The 14,177-nt window shown below is 44.3% G+C and overlaps 2 protein-coding genes across 2 annotated transcripts; both read left to right on the top strand.

Moving 5' to 3' along the window:
• The first annotated feature begins 7,750 nt into the window (after nt 1-7,750).
• LOC130388240 (forkhead box protein Q1-like) lies at nt 7,751-9,336 on the top strand. Its single transcript, XM_056597654.1, has one exon. The coding sequence runs from the start codon at nt 7,942-7,944 to the stop codon at nt 8,752-8,754; it is 813 nt and encodes a 270-aa protein (XP_056453629.1). The 5' UTR covers nt 7,751-7,941; the 3' UTR covers nt 8,755-9,336.
• Nucleotides 9,337-10,456: 1,120 nt separating this feature from the next.
• On the top strand, nt 10,457-13,198 carry LOC130388236 (forkhead box protein F2-like). Its single transcript, XM_056597647.1, has 2 exons — nt 10,457-11,953; nt 12,729-13,198. The coding sequence occupies exons 1-2, from the start codon at nt 10,990-10,992 to the stop codon at nt 12,893-12,895; spliced, it is 1,131 nt and encodes a 376-aa protein (XP_056453622.1). The 5' UTR covers nt 10,457-10,989; the 3' UTR covers nt 12,896-13,198.
• The last annotated feature ends 979 nt before the right edge of the window (nt 13,199-14,177 follow it).

Here is a 14,177-nt window from a genome sequence, read left to right as displayed (position 1 = left end):
AAAGGCATTGAACAAGTTCATTGAGGTTTAAATAAATGAAAGCCTATAAATACAGATTCTCCAAATGTTGAAATAGGCACAAGGCACAAGGCACACACACACACACACACACACACACACACACACACACACACACACACACACACACACACACACACACACACACACACACACACACACACACACACACACACACACACACACACACACACACTTTCCACTGACTTCTCCCGTGCCTTCGAGGCTTGTTGTAACAACCGAGAGCACACACACACACACACACACACACACACACGTACAAACGCACGCATACTTGCAACTGTAAACATTCTCCGCCTAACACCGGCACAGGGGCAAACACAAACCAGATTCAGGGCAGGGAGCTGGGGGGGGGGGGGGGGAGGGGGGGTGGAAGCTGGAGAGCGGGAGAGCTCGGGGGTGGGGGGGGGGGGGGGGGGGGGTTATGGGGAGCTGGGGCTATGCTCAGCATTATGGGGACAGGACTACAGGCCCAGCGTTGCCCTGGCAGTGTGGGGGCTGGAAATAAATATCATTCAACTCAGATGTCAGATCGCATTGGGCTTGGAGGGCTGCACCATCCCCTTGCCGTCCGTCTTCACACACACACACACACACACACACACACACACACACACACACACACACACACACACACACACACACACACACACACACACACACACACACACACACACACACACACACACACAGACGAGGATACACAAACACAATCATACACACGCACACACACCCATAGACACACACCCACGCCCACATAAGCGTAAGCACACGCACACACCGACAAGTATAAACACCGACACACACACAAGTGTATTCACACACACACACCCACACACACAAGCACACACACACACACACACACACACACACACACACACACACACACACACACACACACACACACACACACACACACACACACACACACACACACACACACACAGAGACACAGACCACCTGGGAGATGTGTTTATGGAATCCAACAGACCGCATGGGAGACCGCATGGGAAACAGACATGACTTTAATTTTTTTCTCGTTCTGATCTAAACAGCCTAATTCAATAGCTTCAGCGTGTATTCTTTTATCTAACTGGTGCCTGGGATTACACCAGATAAACCGTGATCACAGGGAGAAATCAGTTTAAAATAAATAACGACAAACCATCCCTTAAGGTGGGATTAGCGTTTTCACAAACGTCGTGGGGGCATGACGTTCGAAGAATCTAAAAACGTCACGTGGCATGTGAAGTTCAGACTGTTATGAGTCAAATTAAAGTTCAGAGTTAAATCCTTGACAACAGCAACACATGTAAACACAACACGGTAGGTAACCATAAAAGGTGAAAGTAATTAGCATGATAATCACAGTGATTATCGCAGATGTAGGGTTTTGTCTCAGCTTGATTACAGAAGCTGAAAAAAGATGACTCTCCAGATGACTATCTCTGCCTGTGAGGGTGTGTGTGGAGCGTAAGTGTGTGTAAGGTGTGTTGGGCGATATCGGCATCGCTTTCGTGCAAAGACCGTGTTTCACAAGCAATCACCTGGAGGGAGTTCCTCCTGTTAGCACGCAGGGCTCTTTGTTGTTCTCTCTCTCTCTCTCTCTCTCTCTCTCTCTCTCTCTCTCTCTCTCTCTCTCTCTCTCTCTCTCTCTCTCTCTCTCTCTCTCTCTCTCTCTCTCTCTCTCTCTCTCTCTCTCTCTCTCTCTCTCTCTCTCTCTCTCTCTCTCTCTCTCTCTCTCTCTCTCTCTCTCTCTAACAGGTTGAGTGGATGCTGTAACGGTAATGTTACCTTGGCCCACTGCATCAGAGGGGGGGATCTGTCCATAGTCCATTTTATTCACTCCTCTCAGGCCCTGAGCTTTTCTTTTCTTTTTTTTATAGCCCAGCGAGACAAGTTGAGCCCTGCCTACGTTGTTATAGTACTTTGTTTTTTTCAAACAGTTACTGTAAATAGGCATTTTTTCGGCTGAATGCACGCCTGGTGTCACGGTCTAATCGTGTGATTGCATAAACTAAACTGTTGGCTGAATAAAATGTTTCTGGGCGATCTACAAAATCGACAAAAATAACTGCACAAAGTTAACTGCTTATATATCGCTGCGTGTGCGTGTGTGTGTTTGTGTGTGTGCTAAACCTAATCCATTCCAAAGCTGGAAATGAATAACACAAAAGTGTACGTCCATGGTTTGCTCTTTGTGTTTATGTGCTATTATGTGTGCTAACAGCCGGCAGCTAGGAGATGTCCGGTCCAGCCTATGCATATTTGCCAGTGTTTTTAACACTTTAACACAAAGAACTATCATTCAGTCTATTACAAACCACAAAATAAGCTGAAAATGAATCACAATTATGGTGTTGGTGTGTTTAAAGATACAGTAGCTAATAGAAGCATAGTATACGAGCTGGTGTAGTACAGACAGTATCGTCTACTATATGATAGGTGTAGGATAGTACTGTATGTGTTAAGAGACACAAAACGTGGTAATACTTACTGCTACTGATACTAATACTGTCTGAAAACCATGCCGATACAGCCGTTTCCAACGGAAACAAACACACAAAACTAATTTTGAATTACCTCATCTGAGACGGTTAGCTTGCATAGAATTCCCGTAATGCAGGCCGCAAAATGCAAACATGCAAGTGTGCTTGACGCCAACTTTAACCTGGGACACGAAATCTTATCACGTCGCAAATCTGATGACTATACGACCGCCTCGACGACAAGATGGAGCTTGAGTGGTAAGCACAGCACGGCGGTTGAACTGTCGCCGATGGGAACCCTTTTTCTACGCTGCATGCTTGGAAGGTAAAGCGATACACAGGCTCATATGTTACATACTCAGGTGCCGGCAGAGAGCAGGTCTTCACATGTTATTAGGGTTGAGTTGGATCTGTTTTAGATACGTGATCTGTGTGCCTGGAGGCCACCAGCACGGCCAAATAAATGGCTGTGAAATTGTGTGTGCGTGATGAAGAATCAAGAATTTCAGGGCAAGAGAAGGTTATCCACAGGTAATGGTGTTCCTGGTATTCCTTCCAGGACAGTGATAGCGTAGGCCCTATACAATCTGATATGATGATTGCATTCGACGTTAGTGCTCAGTACTCATGCATATTCTCCACTATATATAACTTGAGACTTGGATGAATATAAAGCTCAAATCTGGGGGAACCGCATGTTTTACTTTATTCAATTTCCAATCTGTAGCTGCGATCGGGATCTGTAGCTGTGCGTTACATGGTGCAGATCACTACTGGAAACAACCACAACGGCCAGACCCCAACCTATGGGATATGGTTTAGCCTTTATCTCAGATAAAGAAGGGGGCTGATAACTAAAACAACCGCATCATCTTCCCATGATCATATCCCTCCTTCACCAACAGCGAAAACATGGCAAATTAACCTTTCCCCGAAACTGGTGGGAAAACTAGCTAAAATGTTCTGTTCGGACATCAACACCCTTCGACAAAGTGACTGTAATTTTTTTTAAATCAAACCCGTGTGGCAGATTGTTCTGTGGATCATTAACTAAACAGGAAATGTCCCGTAGCTCCGCCTCTCACACCTTCTGGTTCCCGAAAAAACGCTGTACAGACCCACCCAAGAAATTAGACTATAGCATGGTGGAAATTAACATCAGGCCAAAGCAATTCTAAAGTGTTCATGGTGGTGACGTATCCACACAGCCATCATGCTGCAGTGGGACAACGGCTGATGGACAAAGCACTTCACTTTGGCGCATCCATTGCACTTCTTAGAGCAATTGGCTGTTTGGGACGCCAACAAGCATGCTTAGATGGATGCGTTCCACTGGCCCTTCTCGTCAGCGAGGAGTTGCCACGGTAACGGCTCCGTCACTCAGCCATGGACGCAACTGCTGTTTTTTCAGTAACAGCTCGTGAAGATCAGGGGTCTGCTTTACCCACTCTAGCAGGCAACAAAGACTGACGCAACCAAAGAAACACTACCACTGCCCTGCCAGATAGCGTTCACTTTTTCCCTATTCTGTCCCTGGCTATAATGACAGTATACCGGTTTCATGCAACATAGTTATTTTGTATTAATTTATTTAGTTGATATTTATCTTCATTGTAAGAAATATGAATCAAACAAAGTAATCATTGTACAACTGTGGCCTCACCTACCCCTTCAGTGGGGATTTCCTTTGTGTGTGTGTGTGTGTGTGTGTGTGTGTGTGTGTGTGTGTGTGTGTGTGTGTGTGTGTGTGTGTGTGTGTGTGTGTGTGTGTGTGTGTGTGTGTGTGTGTGTGTGTGTGTGTGTTTACATACTTTCTGATAAAAACAAGGAACAAATAGCTTCTTTGTGTTTGTGTTTTACAAACATTCCTATCAAATACCCATTGCTACTATCTGATTATGTCTTAATCACAAAATCACACTGAGGATGTTATAGCCTTGACCTGCATCAGGAACGAATACGATATGAAGGCAAGTATATTGATAACAAATGATAACATTATTAATAAGCCACTATAATGATTTTTATATCCTTTACTGTCGGTTACCTCAATACACAGGGCATGATTCACATTTAAATTAGAAACTGGAGGCAGACATCTGAACGAATACATGTTACATATATATTATAAACATATAAATAAGAGCATGTGTTTGCCCAATGAACCTGCTGATCTTATAACAGTATGGACTTTAATGTGTGCAAATTATAACTCCAACAAAGGAGTAAAACATTAAAAGAGGTTCCTGTTTTGCCTCGGCAGGGAATCTCTCCTGCGTGCTATGATAATTGCTGCTTTAAATACATTTTTGTTCAAATGTATTCAGGGTGAGCTAAACCTGCATGCCGACCAAAATAGAATCAATTTGGAGCCGGCAGAACGTGTAGGGGCCTGCTTTGACTCCTCTCTACCCTCCCCTGCTTTGTATATAAGGAGGCATGAAACAGCTCATGGATTGTGGACGGACTACGGAGAAGTCCCTGGGTAATACGGAAACATATCAGATGCTCAAGAGAAATCTCATCTGGAACCCGCTACTCACATGAGCTCATGCATTTGGGTATGCCTTCTGATAAAACAAAAGGGCCATCGTACACACACGATACCGTGAAGCGAATCGCAAGCGATAAATCTTCGTAAACCATTTTTTTTTTTAACTGTATGATTCGGCAGCTGCACCAGTATCAAGTGTGAATGTACGAATGTGAAGAGCAAGTGTGTGTATAGAAGAGCACGTAAGAATTCAGCAACCGAGGGGTGAGATGTTTGTGCCGATCAGTTCAGCACAAGGACCCCACCCAAGAGCTCACTGTACCAGTGGCATCAAAACAAAGCGGTCAGAACACCATTATTATTACTGTATATCCATACCGTTTCTGAGGCAAACTCCAGAATTCCAAACTTTACTTTCATAGTCTCGTCCATAAGCACAAAAAAAAAACACAAAAAGAATGCGTTCTTTACAGTCTCCTGCCCTAACTGAATCCACAGAATTTATTTTCTGTTTAATAAATGAATTTAAATTAAAAAAATAATGTTACTTTAATAGTCAAGTGCAACTGCGACCAATCACAGTTCAGCACAAGGCCCCTACCCAAGAGTTCACTGTGGAACCAGTGGCATCAAAACAAAGCTGTCAGAACACCATTATTATTGTGCCTGATGGAATACACGCCAGTGTTGGGACAGAGAGCTTCTACGAGCACACTGCTCCTGCCATGGGGAGGCCCAGCACAGCCCCAGGAATGTCTGGAGACAACATGGAATCCCTGTGTGTCTCTTTTGAAACCCTCGACTTCATGTCTGACTCAGAGGCTTTGTTATACAGCGGCGTAGACTTCAGTGAAACATCTGAACATCTCACTTTTTTGTTTTCCCCGCCTCCCCTGCCTGCTTCTCACGCTATGGTATTTTTCTCTGTTTGCAGACAGCGAGACACAAGCCCTGCAGCGAGAGCCAGGCAGACTCTGTGCCTTGACAGGTTGACAGTTTTACGGGGGTTATTTTTAGATCTCGTGCAATTAGCTGCGACAGTTTACGTTAATGGCTAGGGTTGTTTTTGATCTCAAACTTTGTCTCAAATCTTCTTCTTTTTTTTTTAGAACAACAATTTGTTTCTCAGACATGTTGTTTCTGAAACTATACGTTAGGTAATCCATACCGTTTCTGAGGCAAACTCCAGAATTCCAAAGTTTACTTTCATCGTCTCGTCCAAAAGCACAAAAAAAAAAGCACAAAAAATATGTGTTCTTTACCGTCTCCTGCCCTAACTGAATCCACAGAATTTATTTTCTGTTTAATAAATGAATTTAAATTAATAAATGAATGTTACTTTAATAGTCAAGTTCAACTGCGACCAATCACACACACACACACACACACACACACACACACACACACACACACACACACACACACACACACACACACACACACACACACACACACACACACACACACACACACACACACACACACACGCACGCATTGTGATTGTCCCTCAGACTGCCCCGTCTATGGCAACTATCTCATGCCCAAAAACAAAAAAAAAAAAACACACACACATCCACAAATAAAAAAATATGACCAACAGGCTGCTACATGCACAGGACAGAACACCTATGCCATTTGAGCTGCTGTCATTGTGTGGTCGCCTCATGGCTTACGGGTACTGTATATCCAGACTCTCAACAACACTGACCTCACCGCTGGGATTGGGTGACAAAATACAACAAAAATAGATCATTATTGTTCAAAAACACATGCAACACCGGCCACTTTGGAGTCACAACAGAGCCAGGGGATTGGTGCCTATAGGCTCCGACCACACTCTTTTGCTAAAAAATAATGTCTAAAGCAATCTTTACCTTGCTTTTGTATTTATACTTATTGTTGTTTTTCTATTTATTCTGGTTATTATTACTCTAATTCTATCCTGTAAGTTAGAGGAAGATGTTAAGATGTTAAGCCCTTTGAGACTGTACCTTTGATTTAGGGCTATACAAAAACCAATTTGAATCGAATTGAAATGTAATGTGAATTTAATTTAAGTTTCACACTAAATTTCTATCCGTCTATCTCTCTGTCCGTTCGATTTCCACCAAGAAGCATGTGGTCTGAACCCCAAAACCTTGATACTGAGGATACATTTGTATGCAGACTCATTCAATAAGGTGGCCTTTACTATTAGTACAGGATAGATTTGAAGGTGCCAAAATGGTAGCCTATCATTTAATGCCATAATGAATATGGTAATATGGTAATCGTGAAGATGTTATTTCTGTTTTCTTTAAAATCCCAATTTGCCTTTTGCCAAGGATTGGTAAATATAATATGAATCTTTCCCTATTTATTTGAGTGTGTATATTAGTCTAAAGAAACAGCTGGACTGTGCAAAACGCGACGCATCGTAACAGTGTTCAGGCTGACAGTCCTCCCGAATAAAAAAGACTCAGTACGCCACCTGGTAGTCTCAGGTAAAACAGTCCTTGGATCAAATGGCATTACCCAACCTGTTACCCAAGTGTACAGGTCGGGTGAGGGGGAGGAGCCGAGCCAGACTAATACTTAGCATTCTGCGTGTCACCTGTGCATTAAACACAAAGTATGTAATTCGTGGAAACTATGAGGAGGCTGCTAAGGAATCTTAATTTAGAGGTGATAGCCCCGCCCATTGGAGGCCGGCCCAGAGGTGAGGTAGCTATAAACAGCTCTCGAGGTAAGCTGAAGGTGAGACTGGCTTTGGATTGCCCGTGGACTGTAACTGTTTCTATTGGGAATACACACACTCACGCACAGACACGCAGATACTGCCGTGCGTAATAGGTGAACGCCGTACAAAACTTCCAATTCCAAGAAGGGACATGCTATTTTAGATCCGCGCAATAGAAACAGAACCACTGTCAAAAAAACATGAAGTTTGAAGTGTTCTGCGGGAGCCACAATCATCACAGGAAACCGCTGGACCCGAGCGGGGACGTAGAGGACAAAGTGCGCTCTCCTCTTTACGGCGAGGAGGAGCTGGGGTCGGACGGGGACTACGTGTCGCGGAGCCCCCCACCTGCCACGGACGGCAAGGGGAAGCCCTACATACGGAGACCCAAGCCTCCGTACTCTTACATCGCCCTGATCGCCATGGCCATCCGGGAGTCCTGCTCGGGACGGCTGACCCTGTCCGAGATCAACGACTACCTGATGCAGAAGTTTCCGTTTTTCCGGGGCAGTTACACGGGTTGGAGGAACTCGGTGCGCCACAACCTGTCCCTCAACGACTGCTTTCTGAAGGTGCTCCGGGACCCGTCCAGACCCTGGGGCAAGGACAACTACTGGATGCTCAATCCGCACAGTGAATACACGTTCGCCGACGGCGTGTTTCGTCGCAGGAGGAAACGCATCGTAAAGAAGATGAACGAGGAGGGAGCGGACCTCTGCGTACCGGGAGAGCGCACGGGAGAGCGCACCGTGGAACCGGGGATGTCCGACACCAAAGTGGGATCCTATACCAAATTCACGAGTTCCTTCGCCATAGACAGTATCCTCAGCACGCCGTTCAAGCAGGAGAAATTCAGAGACAGTTTGATAGTGTCCCCGGGTCTGATGTGGCCGTGCTACACGGGCTTCCCCGCACCCCAGCCCAGTCATCCGGCGCGCTTCGCCCCGCATCTCAAGTCAGCGCTCCAGATGGACTCCATATCTGCGCATGCGCTTCCCTCTTACGCGCGATAGCGCGTAAAGGAATCGGAGAGACTGAATTTCGGACGTTATGTCCGCGAAAGCGTCATCGGTCAGAGCACCTGCTGCTGAAAAAATTACGTCATAACGTGTTGATGATGGAGATGGACCGTTATGGGGGGGAGCGGGACTGACTTGTTTCAACGTTGCACTTTTTAACAGCGTTTATCAGCATTGTTCTTTGAACGCTGATATGTTTATTGTTTCGGTTTTTTATTCAGGGTAAAGGTGGCCCACTCTGACAAAGAGCACCAGGTCGTTGGTTCCTCGTTCATTTCTGAATCCAACCCCCATTGTAAGCTCGATGGTAGGCATATATAACTCTATAGTATGTCCATTCAACGTCCAGAAAATTACATTTTGCAGTTGGTCTTTGACTTATTTCCACATGTATATTCTGTCCTTAATTTAATAAAAACATGCTTTAATGACGATCTGTAGTTTCAGTGATTATTGATGAAAAGATTTGAGCTGAATCTGAGAACCATTTTTATTTTATTGCAATCAATCAATATTGCTCATGTGATGACGATGATGATAATTATTATGATGATCAATATTGGGCATACAATTAACATTTTTATTAAGCTTACGTTTCAATATTATTCTTCGTTGTATTATAAGGATATTTGTATTATTCTCAGGTTCATAGGCCTAAACAATTAATTGTATTAAATAGTTTAGTTTGGTTTACACTCAAATTATTCTGGGCGCGTTGGAGGCCAGTATAGGTCTGTAGGTCTAGGCCTGCCGCGTTTTAAGCAGGCCAACTCGAACTCATCATTTGTTGCAGAGAGACTCCTCAAGATGTCTCGTTTGTTTGCTTCTTGGAAGGTCACTGCTAGCGGACATGGATATTCAATATTTATATTTTCTGTCTGGCGCTGCAAATAACTGTCGCCTCTTGTTTCGCATGCGCAGAGCAGCACATTATCCTCCTCACCCCCCCGTTTAGCCAAACCATCCTTAAAAACAAATAACTAATCACAATCGACCCATGCGACATATGGTGTACCCCTGTGTTCAGATGTACGCCAACAAAGTAAAACATTTTCGATTATTCGACATCATTAGACCTGAATTAATCTGATTAGTCTGATCTTTGAAGTATGAAGTCTCGGGTCCATACTGTCCCATAGGCTAAATCAAGTCGTTTCTCAGGGGTCACGCTGCGCGTGGTAAGCCGACACCCGCACCCTGTGTGGTATGTGGCTGCAGGCGCGCGTGGAAAGAGAAAGGCATCCGCTCGCTCGTGCCTACCACGAACAACCAATGAACGCTGCAGTTTAACTGCAATTTCACTGAATCAGACATTACTCAACACACACACACACACACACACACACACACACACACACACACACACACACACACACACACACACACACACACACACACACACACACACACACACACACACACACACACACATATATAAACAAACGCGAACGCATGCAAAGCAGCGGAATACATGAAATAGTTTATAGACGCCCCCCTTTTCTTTATGGTCTTGGTCGTGCTTCAATGGGGATGGAGGTGCTTCGGGTGGGTGGAGGTGGGAGGGGATTTGTTCGCTGCGTCCGGCTCACACCCTGGTCCCGAGCCAGAGAGGGAGGGAGGGGAGGTCTTCAGTTCCTGCCGATTTCTAGGAGGGGATTGGGGAGTAGGCCTATCCTACCAGAGGTCTAAGAATTGATAGGTGGTCGCGTCGTGGTTTGGCGCACTGGATATGCGCACCAAGCAATACGGAGGAACCCGATTTCATATTTGATTCCATATATTTCTGCTTCTACTTCTTCTTCTTTTTCTTCTACTTCTTCTTCTTCTTCTTCATCTTCTCCATCTGGGATTACCGCCAGCGATGGCAGGCAGCAGAGGAAGGAGGAGCAGAGGCTGTGCTGATAGACAGCTGAGGTACTGCTGGGATCTTTGAGCAACCAGTGAGTCGCGGCGGGGACACGAGACTCCGATTCCACTCACGTGTTGTTATCGCATTATTTCAGTCATACAAATCCGACATTGATATTTTAATATATTTGTCGTTAAATGCATCCTTGTAGTGGCCTGACTGCGGGAGAGCGAGAGAAAGAGGAGAGCGAGGGAGCGAGAGAGCAATAGAGCCAGAGAGCCAGAGAGCCAGAGAGAGAGAGAGAGAGAGAGAGAGAGAGAGAGAGAGGGCGAGAGAGAGCGAGCGAGAGTGCGCGAGAGAGACAGAGGGAGAGCGAGATCATGACGACGGCGAGCCCCCAGCAACATCTGGACCCAGCGGCGGCAGCAGCACCTAACCCTATGGACACAGACATGCTGGGGGGGATGGAGAGCTCACCCGACGCGTCAACCAAAGTGAAACCCAAAGGGACCTCCGGCATGAGACGCACCGAGAAGCCTCCTTACTCCTACATCGCCCTGATAGTGATGGCCATCCAGAGCTCACCCACCAAGAGACTCACCCTGAGCGAGATCTACCAGTTCCTGCAGGCCCGCTTTCCCTTCTTCAGGGGGTCGTACCAGGGCTGGAAGAACTCAGTGAGACACAACCTCTCCCTGAACGAGTGCTTCATGAAGCTTCCCAAAGGTCTCGGCCGACCAGGCAAGGGGCACTACTGGACCATCGATCCGGGCAGCGAGTTTATGTTTGAGGAGGGCTCGTTTCGACGCAGGCCTCGCGGATTCCGCAGGAAGTGCCAGGCTTTGAAGCCCATGTACCGGATGATGAACAGCTTCGGGTTCGGTCCCCCCATGCTGCAGCAAAACTTTGATTTCCAGTCGACGTCTGCTGCGTCGTTGCCCTGTCACGCCAACGGTTACAACATTGACTTCATGGGGAACACGGTGCCAGGCAACTTCGAGGGGCTAGGAGGGGGGCATCATGTCGCACACATGTCACAGAGCCCCGGGTCATCGTATATGAGTTCATGCCAGGCCAACTCAAACCCGGATTATTGCCCTGAGAACAGTAATAGCCCATTGCAATCGTCCCCTGGAATGGTGGCATCTCTGGACTGTCAGTCACCCTATGCCAACAGCAACTCGCATTGGGCAGCATCGCCTTCTGTCCCCACGTATATCAAATCGCAATCGATGGCCTCGAATTCCTCCACGTATTCCGCTCTGCATCACTCAGGGATGTCGCCTTACTCTCTCGACCAGGGCTATCTTCATCACGGGGGACGGGATGGTGCTGACATGTCAGGTATATTTGTCATTGTATTTCATAAGATGCACAGGCCACAACAAGCTCAAAAATAATTTCAAATATAGGCACTGGAACGAACGAGATAGCCCATGTCAAGCCAAAACGAAGTGAAAGCAAACTTAAATTGTTCATGTAAGGTTCAATAATATTACGGTGTTAAAGATACCTTTTAATCTCTGAAACAAATTGATTCAATTAAAATATGTAACAAATCGTGTGTAGGCAATTAAATGGCCAACATTATTGGAAGCTAATAATAATTGCCAATTATTATATATAATATAATTATACCACTTGGCCCGTGTAGGGCTACAAATGATAATAATAACAACAATAATAGTCATAAGATAAATATGATAACAATAACAATCATAACAATAATATTAATAAATAATTGATGATGATGATAATACAATGGAATTCAATAGAATTGTTATAAACTATTTATTAATAATATATATAGCCACATAAGAAATAATAGCAAGTCTTCAGTCACAATATATTTTTGTTATCATAGCCTAATGCTAGAAATAAAGTATATATCATTAAGCTTTACACAGTAGGTTATTGCAGTGCTATCATAACGTAATCCATGAATTATAGCAACAAATGTCAACAGAAAATAAAAATAACTGTAGGCCTACCAGGTATACGATACTTACAGATGCATCTACATAATAAGTATAGCTAATGGTGTATTACCACATGATTGCTAGGCCTGTATATACTAACTTCTAATACGTTTGTTTCTTCTCTGATATTTCCTCTGCAGTGGGACTATCTCGGTACTCAAGCCATTCAGCACCAGGGTGCGACAGAAAGGACTTTGTTTTGAACCTCAACGGGATATCCTCCTTCCATCCCAGTACCAGTGGCTCTTACTACCACCAGTTCCCCCATCATCACCAGTATCAAGACGTGAAGCCCTGCCTGATGTGACCCCAGAGCACTGACCCAACTTTCGTTCCCAAATTAACGAAATCCTCAGACTCATTATAAATGAAACAGCCAATGTAAAAAAAAAGAATACATGAATTCATAGGGAATAGCCTATTATACTTCGCCGAACGAATTGCTATAAAAAGTGAAGTGGCTTGGCATGAATTTTTTTTCAGTGTTGGTATTTCCGAGTGAATTACAATTTGTCAATGTTTGTATTCAACGCTATAAATCCACGGTTGCATACATTTAGGTCAAGTAGCCTATGTATTATGTTCAAGCACTTATTTCTGTTTGATGTTCCGTAACAATCAAATAAAGATATTTATTTGTATGCCTGTTAGTCCAACACTGGTATTTTATTTTACGCAAATGTTTTATCAGATTATTTTTGCAGTAGGCTAAAATTGATTGAAGGCATATAATATATATAGGAGGTATTTCACAGCCTTTTGTTTTGGAATATATTTCGAAGCCTATAGTCTTTATGCGATTAATGATATCAGCCTTTAGCATTCAAGTGATTCAATTATTAGACCCTAACATTTTGAAAGATTTGATGCATTTATATTATAGGCTGCTTCGAAATGTATATTTAAATAGTCTATAGGCTATTATCTCCTATTCATGTTTAATTTGAGTCGCAGTTTTGGGCTGAGATTTGGGCCTAAATGCAAGTTTAGGCTTTAGGCCCACAACGATAGGCCCTCGGCCCATCAACAATATAGCAGCCTACGAAATAACTGCTTACGTTTAGGACTTTGAGCGCAGAACCCCGATGCTCGCCTGCCTTTTCTAAAAGGGCCGATCATTTCGCGTGGATCTACCGCCACCTAGTGGTGATAATGGAGAATCCGAGACTTCGCTTCATGCAGGCTCAATCGTAAACACATTCGTGACATGTTGGTTGATTAACAACAGCTATAATGATAACATTACACCTTTACACATTTATACATAGTCGTTTTCAAATATATAGGCCTATGTAATAACTAAAGGGTGCAGTTGTTACTATTCTACACACATTTGTCTCAGCTGTCCTTCAACAACAAAGTTATGCAGTATAGGCATATTCGTTGTTTTTTCAAGACTCACCACTAACCATTCATCAAACGAAATTTCATATGAGGATAATATAGGCTATACTTATATTGTAATATAGCAGTGATTTACAACGTAACATTGAATACACATTTAATTTACGGTGGTTCGTTTTATCGACACTTACAAAGTTGCCATCCGACCCAGGCCCATGCATTACACGTAGTCCGACAGACGCATT

Source organism: Gadus chalcogrammus, chromosome 8, assembly GCF_026213295.1.
Source record: "Gadus chalcogrammus isolate NIFS_2021 chromosome 8, NIFS_Gcha_1.0, whole genome shotgun sequence".
NCBI lineage: Eukaryota > Metazoa > Chordata > Actinopteri > Gadiformes > Gadidae > Gadus > Gadus chalcogrammus.
Note: the sequence above shows the minus strand (reverse complement) of the source record. Positions and strands in the feature narration are given on the sequence as shown.

Bases quoted from the DNA above. Each gene is read 5' to 3' on its own strand.
- LOC130388240 (XM_056597654.1), top strand. From the start codon at position 7,942: ATGAAGTTTGAAGTGTTCTGCGGGAGCCACAATCATCACAGGAAACCG.
- LOC130388236 (XM_056597647.1), top strand. From the start codon at position 10,990: ATGACGACGGCGAGCCCCCAGCAACATCTGGACCCAGCGGCGGCAGCA. The intron at 11,954-12,728 runs GTATATTTGTCA...TTTCCTCTGCAG, and splicing joins GGATGGTGCTGACATGTCAG to TGGGACTATCTCGGTACTCA.